The 22,061-nt window shown below is 39.7% G+C and overlaps 1 protein-coding gene across 6 annotated transcripts in view; it reads right to left on the bottom strand.

Moving 5' to 3' along the window:
- Positions 1 to 618: 618 nt before the first annotated feature.
- LOC113110227 (zinc finger MIZ domain-containing protein 2-like) overlaps positions 619 to 22,061 on the bottom strand; it is a 37,017-nt gene continuing 15,574 nt past the window's right edge. For 3 of the 6 annotated variants that reach the window (XM_026274308.1, XM_026274306.1, XM_026274307.1), the window contains exons 2-10: positions 10,116 to 10,221; positions 6,924 to 7,038; positions 5,529 to 5,722; positions 4,934 to 5,117; positions 4,143 to 4,364; positions 2,951 to 3,145; positions 2,202 to 2,303; positions 1,803 to 1,971; positions 619 to 819 (exon numbers count right to left, since the gene is read on the bottom strand). In XM_026274308.1, the coding sequence (XP_026130093.1) occupies positions 620 to 819; positions 1,803 to 1,971; positions 2,202 to 2,303; positions 2,951 to 3,145; positions 4,143 to 4,364; positions 4,934 to 5,117; positions 5,529 to 5,722; positions 6,924 to 7,038; positions 10,116 to 10,165 (1,431 nt within the window). In that variant the 5' untranslated portion in view covers positions 10,166 to 10,221 and the 3' untranslated portion in view covers position 619. Of the gene's footprint in view, positions 820 to 1,802; positions 1,972 to 2,201; positions 2,304 to 2,950; positions 3,146 to 4,142; positions 4,365 to 4,933; positions 5,118 to 5,528; positions 5,723 to 6,923; positions 7,039 to 10,115; positions 10,222 to 10,307; positions 10,331 to 15,394; positions 15,918 to 22,061 lie in introns of those variants that run through there. The other 3 variants (XM_026274309.1, XM_026274310.1, XM_026274311.1) reach the window with 3 other exon arrangements.

Here is a 22,061-nt window from a genome sequence, read left to right as displayed (position 1 = left end):
AAGGACTTCTTTTTTTTAAATAGAATCTTTTGCTACATTATAAATATCTTTACTATCACTTTTGATCAATTTAATGCATCCTTGGTAAATAAAAGCATTCATTTCTTTCCAAAAAATGTGTGTGTAAAAGTGTTCACTTAATCTTAGTGGACACAGTGCTCCGCATGGCAGGAGGCCTCTTCTTCATCAGACCACTGAAGCACGGAGCGCACAGACGGCCTGTGAACCAGCTGCAGCACGCAACAGGATGACGACGCCGAGGAAAAAGAAACAGGAAATGAATGCTGACCCGCATAAAAAATCCTATTAGTAGGAATGTTTGTAATTAAGCAGGCATTTTCTGAAGGAAATGTGCGATGCGAGTCCCTGTACTTACACAGCAGCAGGCCGTGGACCGTGATTTGGATGGTGTTGCGTCCCGGCTGGCACACTTGTTTCAGGTAAAGGGGTTTGTGGGAGGTCTTGTTGTCCCCGCGCTCGATGGTGAGAGGTGTGGCGTTGACGCTCACCTGCACCGATGCTGGCCAGTTAGTGTTCATCTGCCGGTCTTCATGGTGATAGCACTTAAACTGCAGCTCCAGGGTCAGGCTGTTAAACACATGATAGATCAGATTAAATGTTAAATATGACCACACTCACAGTCTCTTGAGATGCTACAAGGTATGAATTGGTCGGACCTCAACATAAGGGTCTTATACACGGAGTCTCGCAGCTGGAAGACATGGTTGCTGACAGCCAGGTTGTGCTCCAATCTAAAGGGCTCCAACACCACCCCGTCCCGTACAGGGAAGGTCAGGCGCAGGTCATCACTGGGGTTTCCTATAGACAGAAGAGTTTCAGTCACTGAGGTGCCACATGGCTTTCATTCATATCTCATAGGGCAAAGAAACAAAGGCATGTTATAACTATCGAAGACGCACTAACAGGCATACTGGACTTTGTGTTGACAGTTATCTGTGTGTATTAGTTTTAGCTTGTTTTAAAGCAAACAATGTTGAACTCAAACTATCCTAGCCTTTACCTGATGCAGTGCTGCTATTATCTAGAACTAAAACGAATAAAATAAAATATAAATATTCGATCAAATTTTTTAAGTTGAAGTACTAAAATGACTAAAAATAAAATAAACATAAATGAAATAAAAAGAAATTAAAGCTAAAAATAAAAATAACTAATAAAATGAACAAAAGTACTCAACATTACTACAACTACCGGTAAAATAATATGAAAAAATATCTAAAAATAAAAGCTAATTAAAATATTGATAATACCGTAGCATCTATGTGAAATAAAAAGCTTTAAATTAAGTTGTAATTTTATATGATTGAGCATTATCTTAACTAATTTCTGTTTTTTTTTTTTTTTTATAAACAATTTTGGTATTTGGTAAAACAGAACATTTGATGTAAAATATTTTTTTTTAAAAAGACACGCAACTTTGAATCCATCAGGAATCTACTTGACTGGTGTCTCTATGTGATGTGGTTAAATTTATGAAGCAAAATTATTATATCTTGATAAAATATTCTGAAGATTAACATTTTGTTTTCTCGGGAGCAACATATGCTCATAAACAGTTTACAACATAGCCAGTCAAAACAAATCATTCTGATTTCATGCCAACTTAAAATATCTGCCGGAAGTTGTAAATTTCTTTAGGTGCTGAAGAGGGGGAAAAAAACATGTTTTCCATGTGATAAGCATTTAACGTCATAGCAAAAACATTTTTATTTCCATTTGCATCACAGAGAATTATAAACACATTCCAGAGATAAGGCTTCTGCTGCAGTTCTGAGTGTTACCTGTAGGGGGCTGCAAAGAGTTAATGTTGGGCTTGACGTCATGTAGAAAGGGCGATTTGACGTCTTGGCCGGGGGACAAATACGGGGTCATCGAACTGCCAGGGGTCATGGGAGGAGTGGGGTTTCCTGGGAGAGGAGAGCTGGGGTATCCTGGCATTGCACGTCCAGGCTGTGAAAGACGAGACGTGTGCGCAGGCATTACAATCTGCGGCCAGATTATCTTTACAGTCAGATTTTCATAACCGATACTGTGCAAAAACACATTCAGCTGTGTGGAGTTTGGACCCCGGCTGTCAAAGTCCGATCGAGGCGCTCACACGAAATGGTGAAATATTAACAGGCAGATCCTACCGACTCACGTTTCACCAAACACACATGCATGCGAGAGAGAACACCAACCCCATTGACGGCAGCTTGGTTGAAGGTGTTGTACCCGCCTCCCGAAACTCCCGAGGACAGACTGCTGTGGCTGTTGCCCTGTCCGTTAAACTGGTCCGCCTGCTAAACAAACAAAGCTTTCAACATCAAGCTTAAAACAGAGCAGGTCAACCCTGGTTAAGCATAATTATAGGGAGCTTGGTGCAGGGCATTCTGGGATTGCTTCCTCCACAGAGATACATGGTTTAGAAATTATCTTACATCTTACATTTAAACTTTAAATGGAGCTTAAAACATACATTTGTTTAGTAATATGAGAATAGTGATAATCTACTTCTGTATTCCAAACCCGGCACAGATTTTAAGCCACCCAGGTTGGTTCGCCTTTCACTGATACTTCCAAAAAATCTTTTCACGACTAGTTGCCTCTTTAAAGTTCACAAGTATCAAATGTTTCTCTAAAAGCGGCAGCCTGTTTATCACTAATACAGACATAAGGAACCTGTTCTTTGTGAAACATGATACCGTGCAGTGTGTCGCAATTTGCAAGTGAAAGCTTTCTGACAGCTTTCAAACTGAATAATATGGCTATAAATAAAATATGATTACAAGTATTAGAAAGAACCTAATTTAGTTTACTAGGGTGGCTCAATTCTTCACAAGCAGCTTGATTTGAGGTGTCACACACCCATAGCGTGCTAACGTTTAATACTCAGGGTTTTCTAAATCCTAACTGACAGTACGAGCAATAATAGCGATGATCTTTGTACCTTGTAGTACTGGTTGGGGTTTCCTGGTCCTGCAGGATACTGGCCCATATTGGGTTGCTGGAGGGGCATTCGGTGGGTTGGGTAAGACGGGGAAGGAGCGGACCGCTGTGGTCCAGGGCCATGGTACTGCATGGGCTGGCCTGGGTACGGGCCCCCAGCTCCCATCCCGGGGCCGTACTGCTGACCCGGAAATCCCTGCGGGAAAAGAAGAACAGTCATTCCAGAACAGAACCAAACTGTCAGTACTATTCTCATTTTCTAAATTTGGTTTACATTAAAGGTAGTTGTTTTGAGGAGTCAGTATCTAGTTTCTAACAATTTTTTTTTAGCTTTGTTCCACTAAGTGTACTGAACTAGTTATGTGATCTCAATATGTCAGCCACCATAATGAGGCACCACACTAACACAGTGTTATTCTTAAACAAAACAAAAACTATTAGAAGACATTTTTGCAAAATAAAATTAAGATATAAGATGTAAAATGTAAAATAAACACTTTCAAAACTTTTAAAATGCTGCTTTGGCAAAAAGTTTAAGAAAATAATAATAATAGTAATTAAAAAAAAAAGCCTGACAAAGCACATACATTTACTAAAAATCTAAACTAAAATGCAAACCAAAAATATAGTGTCAATAAAGTGTCAATCCAAAATACAAAAAAATACTATAACAGTATTTTATTCCAAAATCTAGTGAGCTACTATGCGATCTACAGCCTTTGCAGGCAGCATCCCGACTGAAAGAAGTCCTAAAACTTCACAAGTGGCTGATTTAGAACACACTACAAATGAACTTCCAAACCCTTGCCAAAACCCTTGAAAGTCCTGTCACACGATTAGTTTTAGTAGAATACAGCTTTAGTTATGAGCCAATTAGTTATGAACATCTGTGTTCTGGTTCCTGTGATGTTATTTTCTTCAGGAGCACAGTTTATTTTATAACAGTATAACATTATATGACAAAAGCAATGAGGTAATTATTAAGCAAAACTTTATATTATGGAATCAGTTATAAACAACATCTTTCCTGGAACTCATAATGCATTATGACATTATCTGTAAATGATACATGCGCATCTTAGATTCTCACAGCTTTCTTGTCAGGAACAAGTCTGATGTCATATAAAACTCACTAGGTTTTAAAACAGAGCTACTGTGACAGATCAAGTTGGTGAACATGAGTCTCCACTCACATCAGAGTTGTAGGGGCGTTTCAGGCCCTGCTGGTGGCGCGGAGGACCCTGCTGGCCTCCAGGGTAGCCGGGATGCTGAGGCATCCTCTGGCCCTGCTGTGCGTACATGGGTCCCATTGAAGGGGGTCTGGAGCCGACCATTCCAGAGGGAGCCATGCCGGGTGGGCCCCGGGGTCCGGAGTGCGACAGGAACTGGGTGTTGTAAGAGGAAGCACCACCCATCTGCAGTGCAAAAGAACACAGATCCACACCCATCAGAACCAATGCTGGGTAACAATGGCTGGAGACGTGCCTGCCGCCATGACTTATGGCCGTCAGGCCCTGGGCATAAAAGGGAAATGGCAACTAGGTCACCACAGTAAACAATCAAAGTCCTGTGTGGTCGTGATGTCTGCCGTCTAAACCCGGGCAGACAGGCGGCATGTGAAATCTGCTGGAAAAATGAGGGGAAAATACTTGTCCTTTTTTTTATTTTATAATTAAAACCATGTTTTTGGAATCAAAGCTTTTTTTTATATGCATTTGTCCAGCAGGGGGCGAATTGAGCGCAATGAAACCAGAGGTTACTGTGTGTCACACAGGATAGTAATTGCTGAAGTGCATTTTCCAGAAAAAAAAGAAGCAGAGTTTGCACCAATCAGATTAACAGCATGAAAAAACCCCCAGAGATATTAAACAAGGGGACAATGAAGCATGGCGAGATCTATTCCAGTGACCTTCCCTTCAGTGCCGTTCACCTCAACAAAGGTCGACTGCACTTAAATTGAACAAAAACAATTCAAGTCCCTTACAGGCCCGTAGTTCAGCTCCTGGTTTTGCTTCTCCTGTATCGCAGCCACAGTTGCTGTGGCGGTGGCCGTGGCTGTGGCAGCGGCTGCGGCCACGGCAGCTGCTGCGGCCGCTTGGGTGAAGTCGGTGGGCGGGCGCACTCCATGGGGTGGCATCCCGAGGGAACCCCCTCCGTTATTCGGGTAACTAAAGAGGACAGAGAAGATTACGTGGAAGGTTATGAATTGCACTGCATCCGTGTCATAAAATAAATGTAACAACGCTGCTGAATAATATGACCCGGCTTATTAGTAGAACATTGCGTAAGTGGAGATGATTATTCACGTTGTCTATTAGCGAGGTGTTGGTCTGGCGAACCAAGGGGGACACTGACTGCTCTGAGTCAGTGATTCACAAGATTTATTGCGATGCAAATTGATCTTAAGGGATGGCAGCGTGCGTGTGTGTTTCTGTGAGTCAGCGCAGGGGTGGGACATTACAGCGCACACATCCCCCACTGTGGTGACGTCCACCCGCTGCCTGACGTCACGCAACTCCCACGAGGAGCGGAGTCTAAATACAGCCACACGGACACTGGACAATATCTGCTTTCCTCACCTGCCCCCATATCCAGGCCCGGCCGGGTATCCCCCACTGGGCCGCCCGTACATGCCCTGCTGCATGAAGCCCTTGTTGGGCTCGGGGTAGCCCTGCTGGCTCATGAACTGAGGGGAGTTCATGCCCGGGCTGTTGCCAGGCATCATGTGACCACCAGCTGAGTTTCCGCCCGGACCCATGGGAGCACCAAAAACCTGCCAAGGAGTTTTTTGATTAGTCATGAATGTAAATGAACATATTTTGTTAGCAATTATTTGCTGACATGGGACAGGATAGGATTTTCTTACATATACATTCACAAATGTTTATAAACATACATATATATATATATATATATATGTGTGTGTGTGTGTGTGTGTGTGACAAATACATACATACTAGTGCTGTCAAACGATTTAAATCGCACCCATAATAAAAGTATTTGTTTACATTGTATATGTGTGTTCTGTGTATATTTATTATGTACACATAAATACACACACATATAATTATTTAATATATAAACAAACTATTTTTCTGAAATATATACATGCATGTGTGTATATCTATATATAAATAATAAATATACACAGCACACATACATACATTATGTAAACAAAAACTTATTTGGATGCGATTAATCGACTGACAGCTATAATACAAACATACATAAATACACACACATATATATTTAATTGAGAAATAAACAATTACATAAATATAGCAATGAATAAATATAAATTACTTACAAATACATGTAATTTATGTATATATACACTGGTTATTTATACAGTTGTACTAACTATTAATAAAAAAAAAAATGAATACATAAACATTTGAAAAAGGCAGTGTGTTCAATAGCATACTAATTATTGCTGTTTGGAAATTAAAAAATGATGTCCAAAAGATTCATAAAATTGATTTTTTATTTATTTATAATAATTAATAATTTAATCATAATCCATAAATATATCGCTTTTTGCGGGGGGGTTTTGCAATATTTGTCTATTTATATTTACTACTTTTTTTTGTCAGTATGTTGTTGTTGTCTCTGTGTACTGGAAGCTTGTGTCACTAAAACAAATTTCTTGTATGCGCAAGAATACTTGACAATAAAGCTCTTTCCGATTCTAAATAGTTAAGTAATTTTTACAATTAAGTTTTTTTTAAGTAACTCATATTTATTTATAAGTATGTAAGTATTAAGTAGAATATATAAGTATTTCTCAGTTAAAGAAGGACTGCTCTGAAAACTGAAAACTAATTGATCAGTTAACTGGATCTCCTGATTCACTGACAACAACAAGAATGTTTTGTTTGAGAACCAGACATGAGCAGGACATCCCTGGAACATGAGGTGCTTGCTTTGAGGTAAACAAGCTGGTGACATCATCGCAGTCGGACGGCCCTTCTTACCTGGCTGTGTGTAGGATTGGTTACCCCCCACACTGTGGTTACCACAGAGAGGGAGCCGGCAGGCTGATTGGGGCCTTGCTGCCAGGGGACAGGATCATATGTGTAAGAGCCGTCACTGTGGAGCGAGAGAAACACAGACACCATGGTTATTAATGCATCTGAGTGCTTCCTGTGTAAAATGCCCCTAATTCACTTCTCACTGATCCACCTCGCATTATCCACATTATATTCCATCTACGTCTTTTTTGCTGGTATGATATCAGCATATGGTGTGAAGTGTGAGTGTGTGAGAGAGAGAGGATCTTTCTGCGACTTCAGACGTGCCACAGCCACATGCTCTGGAGGTACTCCGCACAATGTTTCCATGGTGACTCCACAGTCACTTAGAGACAAGAAAGAGTAACGATGCCAAGGGAGAGGGGGGTGAGAGAGTAAGTGTGTGTGTGTGTGTGTGTGTGTATCCACTGTTTTCTGTGTAACTGGATCAAACCAGATCGCTCTCAATAATCGCTCGCCATCTTTCCATAATTAGCCAAACTACATCACACGCTGATTAAAACAGGGAAACATGGACCTTCGTTGGAGTCGATGCCATATTTAATTTGACTTTAATGACAACAAGATAGTGAGGGAAGAATGTTGTGAATCAGATGTACTGTTGTGTACATCGTTCCTCTGGAAGCATGTAAGTGTTAGACCTGAATTAAAGCTATGAAATCTATTGAATGGACTACTCAAGTATATGTACCCTTCACAGCCTTACATTCATGTCATTATATATGGTGTTCATTCTCATAAATTGGCTAAAGGTGCGCATGAATGCCTCCAGAAAAAAAGAAAATTGGAAAGACTGTTTCAAAAAAGGTAGCAACCAAAACTTGCACCTAAATATCTATCAGTGACTGGAAAAAAGGTATTGATGGACAGGAATGTGCCCATCAGGGTTACTTGGGACAAAAGGGATTGGAACAGAGCCCCAAAAAAACAATATTAGATAACACTGAGTTGGCTGGTAATTTGTTATCTGACCTGTAAAAATGCATGGTAAAACCATAACCTGCAAACGACACTCAACACTGGTTGGTGCAAATGACATGAGTGAATCATATTTTAGGAAAAATAGAAATGGTGGAAAAAAATATCAGTGACTGTATTGAATCATCAAAACAATTTATCATCAGAAGTTCAGCCAAGAAGCCAAATGCATCTTTTATTGTCGTCGTAAATCCAAAACCAAAGAAAAACAGACACTACCATTCAAAAGTTTCAGGGTCACTTCTTTTATTTTTATAATAAAATGGATAATTTTAATCCAACAAGGATGCATTAAACGGATCATAATTTTTATAAAATGATGTTCTTTTAAACCTATTCAAAGTATCCATTCTACAATCCTTTGCATCACACAAATAAATTACCATTTTAAATCAATTAAAAATATATAGCTATTACATAAAAATACATGAAATATTTCTATATTAAAATACAGAAACTTTATTTTAAATTTTAAAACATTTCACCATATTGATCAAATAAATGCAGCCTTGATTGGAAAAAGATAAATATTCATATAAATAAGTCTAATTAAAAGGTTGAGTACACTAAATGAGCTCTAAATGGTCTTGGTTTTGTCACAGTTTCAACAGCGATTGAATTGCAATATTGTGATACACTGCAATATATTGAATAAAGTGACTTAAGTTATTTAAAAATAAATAAAAACACTTAAAATACAGTTTAATGGCCAGTAGATCATCTCTGGTACCTACTCATTGGCAGGTGTGCCAAAAACCTTGGACACTGAATGGGAGTATTCCAGGTAAAACCTATCCTAGCTAAATTTATCTTACAGCTCGACTGTGTCAAGAAAATGAAACCTGTGAGGGTTTATCGAGTGATAACTGGCTCTGAACAGCTTCTCACCTGATCTGACCCGAGACACCTCAACCCCACTGCCACATGAAAGACTCCTCTCTTTAAAGCCCTCGAAGAAAGCCGAGATCCCCTCCTTCACACATTTCCACCTCAACCTGCGGCACAGTATCCGCTGGCCTGCAGCCCACAGGATATTGAGGTTCCAACAAAGGCTCAAAGCCTCGTTGAGGCTGGTCATTGCATTGCCGGGGCAAATAAACAAACTGAACTATCGGCGGCTTAGAGGCTTTCCATAGGAGGCAGAAGTTTCTCTTAAAGTTCTTCTACAGGAAAACCACCAGATACCCCTGCTCTCTGAAACAGGAAACTGTGGTTTCAAAGCCAAATCCTGCAGCAGCAAATCAGCAGCTGAGAAACAAAGTAGCCAATCAAAATGTAAAAAACCCGACACTCGTGCAGTAAATGAGAGGAGAAGGTGTGGGTGCGAGGATTCAATGCACGTGCTGCTGTGGGTGATTTCTCTTCAGTGTATTGCCGTGAGAGCGAAACGTCAACTTCCACTTTTTTTACATGCTCAGACTGTTTGCTTCATTATCGCTCCTAAAGAACCATAATTCCCTTTGTGTGCTCAAATATCAGTAAAATGTGCCAAGTACACCTACCAACTGTATCCTGCAGTACATCTTTTACTAAATATTTAAAAGACCAAATTACTATGAAAGCATTACCTGAATGTACCAAGAGCACATTAAAACAAAATATATATATAGGAAACTATAATTATATAAACTATTAGAGTTAGACTATTTAACTATTTACATGACATTAATGCTGCTAAAAGCTTTCCTTTTAGGAATAACATCATCTTTGACATTTTGCTTAACTTCCTTTTGTGTTCCACAGAAGAAAGTCATGTGTTGGTACTTCACCTACAGTGTAACATCAAGAACTTGCTTTTCTCTCTAAATAACCACAAAGCACTCTTTGGGACCCTTGAATAGCCTCGAAGAAGCAAAACACAACAACCTAACTGACAAAAGGAAAAAAACACAATTAAACTGCACGCCAAGGCTAATCTCATCCAGATAAGGCTGCAAAACAATAAAAACACATTGCTTCCCTGAAGTGAATCCCAAAGAGTAGTTAAAATATGCAAAATCAACAATCAAAACATGAGCGCTAGGGTTAGACTGTTAGGTGCAGCGCTCGGGGAAGCAGGTGTCAGATTGAGGGGGGTTTGAGAGTTCAGAATGTCGTTAGAGAGGAAACACACTCTGACTCGCAGCTGCACCGAGCTGACGCGCAGGAACTACTGACCTGTGTGGCGTTGGAGGCAGGGCAGGTTTCATGGAGTTGATGGGGTTCATCGGAGGAACCTAGGGGTCTATGGGGCACCCCGAATCTCCTCAACCTAGCAGGCAGTCTGCGAAAGAAAGAAAGAAAGAGAGAAAGATACATTAGACTGACAGCACTCAATCAAAACAAAGACTTCATTCCGCTGTGACTCACTGAGGCAGATGCGTAACACCACTGTAGTAGCTTTTACCAATTTCATTTGGAGGGCTCTCTGAAGGCTGCGGTTCTGCCCAGAGGCACAAGGGGTTAATCAACAACTGACTGCGCCAGCACATCTTTCTCTGCACTTTGATAGGGTGGGTTCTGCAATCGAATCCTCGAGTTGGAGCTTTTCCACCAATCACGGTTTAAAAAAGCAACCAGAGCCGCACACAAAGGAGCAAGATTTTACAGCGTGTGGCATCTCTCGGGCTGCTGCACAGCAAGAGGAGAGAATCTCCAGACTGCAGCGTCCGAGACAAAAGCCGGTGTGAAGCTTGAGCTTTAAAACAGAGTGATGGGTGGCAATGGTGGACGACCCAAACGCTACGACCTTACTGCAGGAACCTCCCGCTCTCTGCGGCGCCCGGAGAAGCCGGGGAAGGAGGGAGAGAGAGAGGGAGGGAGTGAGGGCTATTTATAGCACGATTTGATTTCAAAAAGAAAAGAGAGATGTGGAAACATGGTGGTTCTCAGGGCCGCTGCCGCCACCGCTTTGAGATCCGAGCCCTCCGCGCAGATAACGCCTTCAACCCCGCTCAATTATTTAAGCCATCAGGGAACTTGTTCCGACCAAAGAGGTCGCTTCTTTGTGCGAGTGCGTTTCGATTGTACAACGTTAATAATGACAACAAGACCCCCTCCGCCCCACCCCACTGCCACTCCGTCTGTCTCCACTCTCCGGGGTGAAGCTTGATTAGTGCACATGCTAATTTGCCGCCAACATCAGTGGCTGTCAGTCCCCCTACACCCCTAACACTCTCTCCACCCCCTCAATATCCCTCTCCGCTTCCATTTTCTTCTCCTTCCTTACAGATTTAGGTCAGACACCCCACAGCTTGAAAAGAAAGGTGGATGAATGCAGCTGCGTCGAGGGGGGCTGCAGGAAGAGTCACTCAGAGGAGTGACAGAGTTGATCAGAGAGAGGTTCACCTACAGGGATAATGAGAGGATTGAGTGGAGGATGAGAAAGGGAGGTGGGCGGCAGCGACAAAATGAGATCCTCCATTGTTGTGTTTTGATAACCACTTGACTGAAGCGGGCTTAGCAATATTTACATGCTCGCCTGGCCGTTTTCATTAGCAATTACACAAGCTCCGTCCGTGTAAAGAGCCGTTTATTAAACCCGTGTCTGATTTCAGCCTCTTTGCGATGCTATAATGAAGGATTTGTCTATTTATGGTTTATGCATGTTCTTACAACTGGGGATGCTTAATTTGTTTGTGAAGACCAAAAAAAGCCCCCCTCAACCACTACTTACATTTTCAGAGTATAAAGAATATTAGGTTGTATGTTTCTCAAGGTTTTTATTTTTTTTTGATTAGGCTGACTAAAATATTAAGTACAAATTTCATTAATCATTAGTATGGAATAATGGATATTTTTTCATTATTAAAATCACAAACACACTAGCTAGCACTAGCTGCAAAGGCATAAGCTTCATTTTGCAGTGAGAATTTATTTATATATATATTTTTAAATGTATTAATAAAATTATCAATATTAAATATTAGTTTTGAATGCATATATATTTATAAAATATAATCATTTAGAAATGCATTCATTTAACAAATTCCCCCCAAAAAATATTTTTTACATAAATCAAAATAAGTATAATATAATGCATAATACAATAATATATTGAAAACAATACATTTTATATATATATATATATATATATATATATATATATATATATAAAAACTGAAAAAACTGATTTTGAATCCAATTAATAACAAATAAATACATCAACATTAAACGATTACTTTTAAAAACAATTACATAATTATATTTCATATCAATTGTCTGATATAAGAAAAACTAAGTGGTGTTTACCCTGGCAAAATCCACTGCCACAATTCTAGCACAGCAGAAGCTAGGGCACTCTGGGTTGATTTCTTAATGTTGCAGGGCAAAGTAGCTCAACCTCATCTCTCTAGATATCAGCTCTCTGCATCAAGCCAAAATGCCTGTTTACTACTTTTGATTTCTGGGGTTTGTATCAATAAAACACATAACCTTATAGCTCTCCAGATTAATTAACTGCTGAGTGACGAGCATTAATGGTATTTAATTAGCCTAGTGCAGTTCAGCCCACCCCGCTAATCATTAATCTCTCATATTGGAACAATCCTTCAGTGAAGGAGCATCTATTCAAACAGTGGACAACCGTAATCCATCCGCACTGGAAACACGATATGGTGCCTGTGAAGAACACACACACACAGTTAAAGGCCCCATAATGTGGCTTGAACACAGTTTCTTTCCTGTGTTGACATTTCCTATTACAACAAAGTTTTAAGTCGCAGCCAGACAACTTGCTGCTACAATGTAACCTTTAGGGCCCTATGAAATGTTTTATTTTTTCCTAAATTCCATTTTAGTTTCTTCCAAATTCCTTTACTTGACTTTTACTTTAGATTAATTCATTCAAAATTTGACAAATTCCGTGACATTCCGTGTTAAACTCTGAATTCCGTTTTTATGACTGGATTCCGCGACTCTGTCTGCATTCTCTGCATTACTGAAATCATAGGGCTCATGCTAGAGACCATCTGATTGGACAAAAAAATAATAATTGTACATGCCCCTAAATGCAAAATGAGCCATAGAAATCTGTTTCCCTAGTAGAGAAATGGAATCAAGTTTTTGGAATCAAGCCACACAAATTCAATTTCAAACATGAAATCTTTTAAAACATACCTGCAAACCAAAGTAAACATCCCAACACCACACACATGACAAGCACAACCACAAGCCAAGGTTTGTTCAAACCATCACACACACTCTCTTGAAGCACTAGGTCTTATTTTGTGCTGTGAAATAACTAGGTTCAGCATCTTTGCTTATTGCTTTCCCTTCACTGTGAGACGGATAACAGCACAAACAGTTCTTGCCCTGGAATGAACAGAACACACTGTTCTTTAGTACTGGGCTCCATCTAACCCCCTCCCCTCTTTTCCTCTAGTTCCACCCCTGGCCTGCAGTGACCTGTTCCTGCTGGGCTTCCCTCCCTTTCTCCAATTCCTCCTACATGTGGGCCATCCTTTCTTTCTTGTACTATTTCCCTCGCTTTTAACTTTCTCAACCACTCGTGGCACGTGAAACACAGAGTCTCTTCCTGCACCCATCCGACAGGACCGTTCGGTCTGGGACAACAGGACAAGACGGCACCACAGGGGTGTGACCATTTAGGGCACGAAACGCCTTAACTTTTTTGCCAAGCAGCACACAAAACCTCACAGGCCTTTGATTTCTGATAGGCCGGAGAAATGCCTGTGCGTCAGCGCTCTTGAAATGAAGTGCAGATTCAGCTCTCTACAGGGACTGCGCTTTCAGAGCACAGGTTAAGAGTATTCTAGGAACCATCGAGACTGGGATAAAAAGGACTATCGTTCTGCACTTGAATTCGTATTTTTCATCACATTTTGAAGCTAGAATGTGTGTTTTCTGCATCACTGGCAGCACCAGATGGAATGAACAACTCTGGCTCAAAGGTGTGAGTTTGCAACAGGACTACCTGTTTATCCAAACAATGGCAGTCAAGTAGAGCTTTTGGGGAAATCATTGTCACAATCCTTTTTGGTGCTGCCAGTGTCACAGAAATCAAGTGTCATTAGTATTGGTAATTAAATATAATTGCCATAATTTTTATTAAAAATGTATTTAAATAGAAATATAACTGGGAAAAGCTAAAATTAAACTTTAATAATAATAATTATTATTATTACGGTACTCGTTTTTTATTATATTATAATTGTGTTTTAGTTTTGGATAAATGGTAATAATAAAAATAATATTACTAATAAAATCAATTATTAATATAAAAAAATAAAGAAAGAAATTAAAATTAAAAAATAAATAAAATATTAATAACAACAACAACAATAATTATTAATTAAACAATTAAAATAATTATTAATAATTAAAATATTAATTTGTTATTAAATCATTGGTATTTGTTTTTGTTTTTTAGAGAAACAAATACAAAAATAAAATAAAATGAAATTTAAAAGATCCTCACTAACTCAATTTCTAAATGTCAAAAGACTTAAATCCAAAAGTTCTGAAAACCTGAGAAAAATAGAATAAATCAATTGAAAAACTCTTTTTTATCAAATTTGAGAAGCACAACTAAAAAAAAATATATATATTTCCACTTTTTTCCATCTAACACAACATTACATGAGAGCCAGCAACTTCAACCAAAGGACAATCCCAGTGTATCAGTAAGAACAGAGGTAGCTAAAGACTAGCTGGGAACCCGCCTGTCCAAAAATCCACAATTCGTCTGCCTGCCAAATGGGGGAGCGCCTTAGGTCACATGGTTAGGCTACCCTCCCCCACGGAGCTGAAGCCAGAGCCGAGAATCTGCTGCCAAACAGAGAAAGAGGCTGGGGGCTGGGGAAGGGGACTGAGGATTAGAAACCACAGGAAGGCTGGGCCTGATAACGCATTCCTCCACACATGTGCACACAAACACACACGGCTCTCAACACCAGCAACGGAGCTGCAGCGAAGAATACAAACTCGAAACTGTTAGCAAGAACAGAGTATAATAAAGATCATTGTGGACATAAAAAGACACGCATCTCACGGAGAGCAAGTAAATAGAGGGAAAAATGAGATGCCGCAATCCATACACTCCTAAAGACAAGAGAGCGGAGAAGAACACTGATCATATCTCTTACCTGAGAGATCAGGAAACTAACTGCCCTGCGATCTACTCAAAGCTGAAAGCATATACGGTGTCTGACAGTGTGGCACAATAAAGGCATCAATGCATGAATATTTTAGAGTGCCGACTCTGTATTACGCGCGAAAAGCACGTAAAAACATGCCACTGATTGAGCCGTTAAGTGTTGTGACTTGTTGAAGTGCTGGGTCAGTTTTAAGTAGGTAAACTGACGGTGCATTCAATGTGTTGCCCTCAGACATCCACCGCTTATCCACAAAAATGTAATGTGTATAACAATGATGAAAATGGAAATCTGATTCTTTTCAGAGAGACAAAAAACAAATGTTCGCAGTTAAACTCATACCTGCCTCATTCTCTAATAATCTTGCTTCGCCTTTGGGCTTCGGAAGATTGTGTGATGCAAGTTTGGCGTGCAGCAAAGACTCCGACATGGAAAAATATGCAAATGTTACTTGAATCCCAGTTTAGGTAGATGGATATAGAGGAGTTGTTTTCAGGAGAGGGAAGCTCATTATAGCTGCGAGATAGCGGCAACCGCATTGCTGCTTGTATGTGCAGCACATGCCCCCTTGTAGGTCAGCTTTATTTGTTCAGTGTCCAGGCCCGTGTTTGGTGCTGTTTGAATTTCTCAAACACAGACACAGGACTTGAAGACTGTGTGAGTGTGTACAAGGCGGTCTGCCACCTCCCTTTGAATAAATTCATTAGCAGCAAACAGAAAGTGAAGAACAACCGGTTTTTGCAAACTGCCTCGTCCTGGTGTACACCTACAAGAGCAAAGCCAGACGCAAGAGATTCAGAAGTTGTGTGAAGACTAAGCGGCATGCCAGCATCCAGTTATTCTGAATCAGTTCAAATTAAAAGTTAAAAGTATTTCAAGGGTTTGTTTTAATGTCAAAGAAAGGTGATTTTCAGCCCAATAAAGGTAGTTTAAAGGCATATTTTACCCCCAAAAGTTTGGAGAGACCACAAAAAATAAATAAATATATATATATATAAATTGGGAGACCCGATATACAAATAAAGAAAAAAACAATAGACCATGTACAGTAGATAAGAGAATGCTAAATATTTAAATATTTCTAATAAAATGCATTAAAGAAAAAAAATAGAAAAAAATAAAATGTAGTTTTTACAGAAAACTTTAAAATAAAATTTAATATATTTGATTTTGAAAAAGCGTTTGTGATTAAAAAAAAAATTTCTGTGGAACACAAAAAAATATATATATATTTTGAAGAATGTTGAACGTTTCATTCCAAACAATGAAAGTCAATGAGGAATAAAACATCATTCACTTCCATTGTATCAACAACAACAAAAAATTTACTGAGGCATTTTGTTAAAATATTCTGTGTTTCATAGAAGAAATAAACTCATGCAGGTTTGGAATGATGCGTAATTGAGTACTTTTGGTAGACTATCCCTTTAAATGCAAGCCTAAATGCCAAATGATAGTACTATGACATCGCCAGCATGGAACGTGATGAGCATCCATGTTTCATAACACATCTGTGAGCGGTTTGCACATTTGTTTGTGTCTGGAGGAGTGGCAGGGCATCAGGCCAGAGCAAGTATGTAGTATGCAACAAAACCGGCAGTGACTATCTTAACTCAGCAGATTTAGTGGGTCTCTCCAGGTTAAGATCTATACATTCCTCAGTGAAGAACACCTTCGTCCCGGAGTCTAAAGTTGGGGTGGAAACGCTCGTCGCCACAAGGCTCATCTAGTCACCATTAAACTATCACAAACGCTTCTGCTTCTCGTCTACCGTACGCTTGCAAGTTTGGGAGCTTCTAAGACTCTCCATCAAAACTCTCATAAAATACTCTATGTGGAAAGACTTGCTTTCCAATGGCCCAACAAGACATTCCTCAAGAAAAAGGACTAGGAAAGACAATTAATAAGCATGTCAATATTTCAACAGTTCTTCAGCTGTGTGTACTGCCATTATATTTTTACCATTCTTCAGCAATTTCCTTCCCCAAAACCTTTCATCTCTTCAAGTTTAAAGTTGAGGGGAAATAATTCTACCATCCTGTGTTCTTCAGTGCCAATCAAAAGAGGTTCTTGATGGAAAGGCTTGCTCTCCAACATCCCAACAAGACATTCCTTAAGGAAAATGACTATGGAAAGACAGTATCAATAAGCTCTTCCACTGCATGCGTCACCATTATATTCATACCGTTCTTCAGTGATCTCCCTCCCCAAAGCCTTTGATCTTTTCAGTTCCAAAATTAGAGAAAAAATGCTTGTCGATACCATTAATCTATCACACATCCTTCTGCTTCTCTAGCTACATCCCAGGGTCTCCAGTGCCAATCAAATCCATTAAAGATATTCTTGGTGGAAAGACTTGCTCTCCAATGTCCCAACAAGACATTACTCAAGGAAAATGACTGGAAAAGATTAATAATTAAATTAATAATTAGTTCTTTACCTGCACAAGTGACTACACGGCCGAAATGCATCAGTGTTCATAGGTTATTAGTAAAGTAAGTTGCATTGCCATTCTCAGAAGCAAGAAAAGGTTGAGTGGAAGCGCACAATGGAGCACATTCATTCAGCCCATATCAGATTTCTTTATGGGCATCAGTCTATAAGAGTCCAAGCTTCACTGCTCTAAAACCCATTTCCCCTGTTCTCTGGAATCGAGCAGCAGCGAATGCAAATGGCGTCACATTGTATTGATTCTCCTTTAATGACTTTGTTAAGCCTCTGACTGTCCTTTACAAAAGCAGAGCCGGCTGGTTCGTTCAAGGGCCTCCGCTTGATAAACTTGTCTGACTTCAATGCTCAGCTGCTCTGTGCGTGTGTGAGTGTGTGAGTGTGTCTCTCTCCCGCTCACTCGCTCTCCACTGCAACGTGACTCACTCTGCACACAGCAGTGTCTTTCTCTCCCTCGCTGGTGTAGAGGGAAAAACTGGTTGACAGACTGATGCTTTGGCTGATGAACGGTGACAGAGCCACTCGATGGTGACTTGCATAGAGACAGCGTTCTGCCAGCCAACAACGGCCCCCCAGCTCCCTTATCAGAGCGACGCTTGCCGTGTGGCTTCCGCGGGGCAGTAAAAGAGCTTCTGCTGGGATCGTAGTGGAGATGTTACTCTAATGGCAGTGTTTTGACTGTCGGTGTTTCCAGAGCTTTCAAATCCTCGCATAATGCAATACTTCCTACGGAGGTACGAGTCCTATGAGTGATATCACCGTATATGAGTCACTTCCTATGAGTGGGTGGCCTCTCGATATCAATACGAGGGGCTTGAAAATGAGCAAGGTTCAGGTGTATCTTATTTATTGGAACGTGACGAGCCATAGTCATGCGTGGCAACAAACACGTCTGCAAAAAAAGCTCCCCTGCTAATGACCAATCATGGGACTAACCATGACAGCTCAGAACCTGGGCTGAGTGCACACGCTATGACACTGTCAAGCTGATACTTAACACCACAAACCACCTGCATCTAGGGAGAAAAATCTGATGAAAATGCCCATCCACACCCCAAAGCATTTGCCACTAATTGAGCAATTTGTCTTTTCAAGGTACGGCTTGAAATGGGAAAAAACAACACCTGCAATGTAACCAAAAGACCTGAAGAAAACAACGGCCCAATTCAATTCACCAGGCCCTGATGAATCCTGGGGACTTTTCTAGGGACAAGATGAGCGAGATGTGCATTGAACGCAAAATTAACATGGAATGCATTATGTTGGGAATCAGCCAATACACAATAAACTAATTGTGAGCTGAGACACAATTTGTTGATACTTTATAGATATATAAAAATATTTTAGCATATTTTAAAGATATCTTAATATATAAAGAAAATAAATTACATATTTAAATAATAGAGAAATAGTATATAATTAATATGGTATATTAAATGTGTATGTATTTAAAAATAATAATTTATGTCCATGCTGATGGTCTCGTCGTTGCAATTAAATATATAGATATACAATTACTAGATATACAAAGACTATTTACAAATATTTGTATACATACATAATGAATTTTTGTTTATATAGTAAATGTATGTGCAGTGTGTTTATTATATTATATATATATATATATATATATATATATATATATATATATATATACACACACACACACAGTATTTTTTTATTTAAACATTTTTTATTACTTTTTTTTTTATATACAGCGGTAAATCATTGCTCAGAAGGCATGAGGAACATTCATTCTGCTGCTGTAACAGTAAGCTACAGCACACAAGCATCCGAGTAGCCTTGTATGGAGTAATACAAACATGTGAAAAAACGTTAGTCAGGGGTGTCCGTTTGACAACACAGGGTTACACCTCTGTTTTCTTAGGTTGTGGGCGTATTGTGGTCAAGAGGCCAGCGAGAGGAGCCGGGGACTGTTTGTGTATGTGGTAAGACGACGTCAGAAGAACAGGTCAGTCTCAATTCCGCTGGGGCTTTACACAGTGTCGATACAGAGTGTGTCAGTGTCCCACCCCTGCACTGAGTCACTGTTTCAGTCTGACAACACACGCACACCCCCTTAAGCATTCACACACACCACGGCCTCTCGCTTAACAGATCTACCACACTGCACAAGCATCGCCAAGTGCGAAAGCCATCAACATCAGAGATCCGAGCTGGAGGAAGCCCAGGACTACCGCTTCTCCATCACTCAGCCAGACACGGAGCAGATGCTGAGGGCACCTGTGTGGGTAAAGCTGTCACAGGCAACAGATACAAACCAACAGATCCCCGATTAATGTTACCCTATCCCACCATCAGCTCAAAAGATCACGCACTGAAACCTCTTTTCCATCTAAACAGGCATGACATGATTTTGATGTAAAAGTGGTGTAAGTGACTGAGCATTAGAGACTCAAAGTCTTTATCTGAGAACTTAACATTCAGCGTAATGGAATTGTGCCCTTTTAATCCATCAAAAACTGGTGTGATATAATGTTCACATGTCCAAGTAAGTATTTGATCAGTGTGTGCTTGTCTGGAGGAAGTCGAGGATGAATTTTGATCATCTATCGTGTCTGCATTCACAGGTCTATGTCAAACAAAACCCCGCCCCCTGTCTCCAGAACTGTCAGAACAGAGACGAAGAACACCAAGCTGTGGAGCACTAGTGAGATTCGTACACATCTTGATTTGTAAAATGTCCTACAACTGAAAAATGCTTTTCAAATGAAAACCCACCACTCCAGGTTGACTATGCACCGGGGCATACTTATTTAAAGGGGGGGTACAATGGTGTTTCGTGTATTCAGAGTTGTTCACAGTGTTAAAGAGATGGATTCTCATGCTAAACATGGCCAAAGTTTAAAAAAATAATTTAGAAGAATGACCGAGAATTTCTGTGCCGAAAATCTAACTTCTAGGTTGGTATAAGTTTCGGCTGGGTTTTTTAGATCGTGAATCTAATGACGTAGACGAGAATGGAACAGAGCAGAACTCCTTATACGAGAATTTCTGTCGGAAAAGCACACCCACGCACACGTTGGTCAGAGGACAGAGAGACTACGCACATTAACGCGCTTCAAAAAGTCGCCAGCGCTGCGTAGGATTTGTTCGAGAATGCCTCCAAATAAGTGCGTTTTTGGATGTGAGGGAAAGTTTACCGTGTTCAGCTTCTCCAAGAATCCAGCGTTGAACAGTGAACAGTGGATGCAGTTTGTTTTCCGGGGCAGCAACGGAGTGTATCAAGTGTGTTTGTGTGTTCTGGTCATTTGAGTGACGAATGTTTTATAAACAAGGCCCAAGTCGACACTGGATTTGCACATCGTTTGCTATTAAAACATGGAGTCGTCCCTGTGATAAAAGACCCCATTCATGTAAGTACAACTGCATCAGATTTCTGTATTTTGTTGGAAATCAGCACATAAGTGAATATATGTTAATGGTAACAACACGAAACATCAGTATTATAGCTCCGCTCACGGCACGCCTCCAGGAACTGGGCTTGTTCCGTAAAGATTCGGAAAGCTGTATTTTTCTTTTACAAATATGATAAAACTAAAGACTTTTTGGATATGTGAACGATGTAGTACTACTCTATAGGTACTCAAGATTAACATGAGATTAGGTGAAACTGTGTATGTTATGTACCCTTTAAATATTGGACAGACAGATTAAAAAATGGAAAGACAGATCTGATAGTAATAATATGATTGTTCCATAATCATAAATGATTGCTAGCAGGTTAATTAACACCCAAACACCCAAATGCATCTTATACACTAAAGATCAGATTTATACAGAGCATAAACATAATATTACAGCTTGCATCTGCACAAAATGACACTAATGCACTATTGAACTTAAACGAAGTTATGCACTAATCAGAATGTGTAAAATCTTAAAACAATTTATTGTTTTTCGGTTTTCATAAAGTTTTAAATGCTGATAAATAGAGATGTTCAACAAATAAAAAATAAATAGGCGTATGAGAAATACATTTTTCCTTAATAAAAGAAGAAAATGTATGAAAAACGCAGTTTTGGTTAATTTTTGTGCTGCACGAAGGGAAATCAGACGGCAGAAAGCAGCATCCAATTTTTCTTTAGGCTTATTTTACACACAAAGATTTTTTGTATTTATTGTGAATGTACACAAAGGCAAACTGTTTACAATTCCGATTAACTTTATGACTAATAGGAGTGGTTGCTTCCACTGTTAGAAGGAAAAAAACTCAAGTGATTGCACCGGCACCGCATGCTCGCACACAGTTGCATTGACATTGCAGTCTGTTCGTTATAAAAATAAAATATTGTCAATATCAGTTAAATATAAAAAAACCCCACACTGCTCAGTTTAAATATGTAGTAAAATATATGCTGTTAAAAGTCATAATCATACCGCCGTAATGTTGTGCAAAAAATTTTGTTCATTTTGGTTTATCGTTTATATTGCTATAACTTCTTAAAGGCCTGAATCCGGCAATGTTACTAGGTCCCCGACCTGGGATCAGTCTCGGAATCAATCCCGGGACGTGTTTGCTTTCACACAGAAGGCGACC

Source organism: Carassius auratus, chromosome 10 (genome assembly GCF_003368295.1).
Source record: "Carassius auratus strain Wakin chromosome 10, ASM336829v1, whole genome shotgun sequence".
Classification (NCBI taxonomy): domain Eukaryota; kingdom Metazoa; phylum Chordata; class Actinopteri; order Cypriniformes; family Cyprinidae; genus Carassius; species Carassius auratus.
The sequence above is the reverse complement of the archived record's forward strand: the minus strand, read 5'-3'. Positions and strand labels throughout refer to the sequence as shown.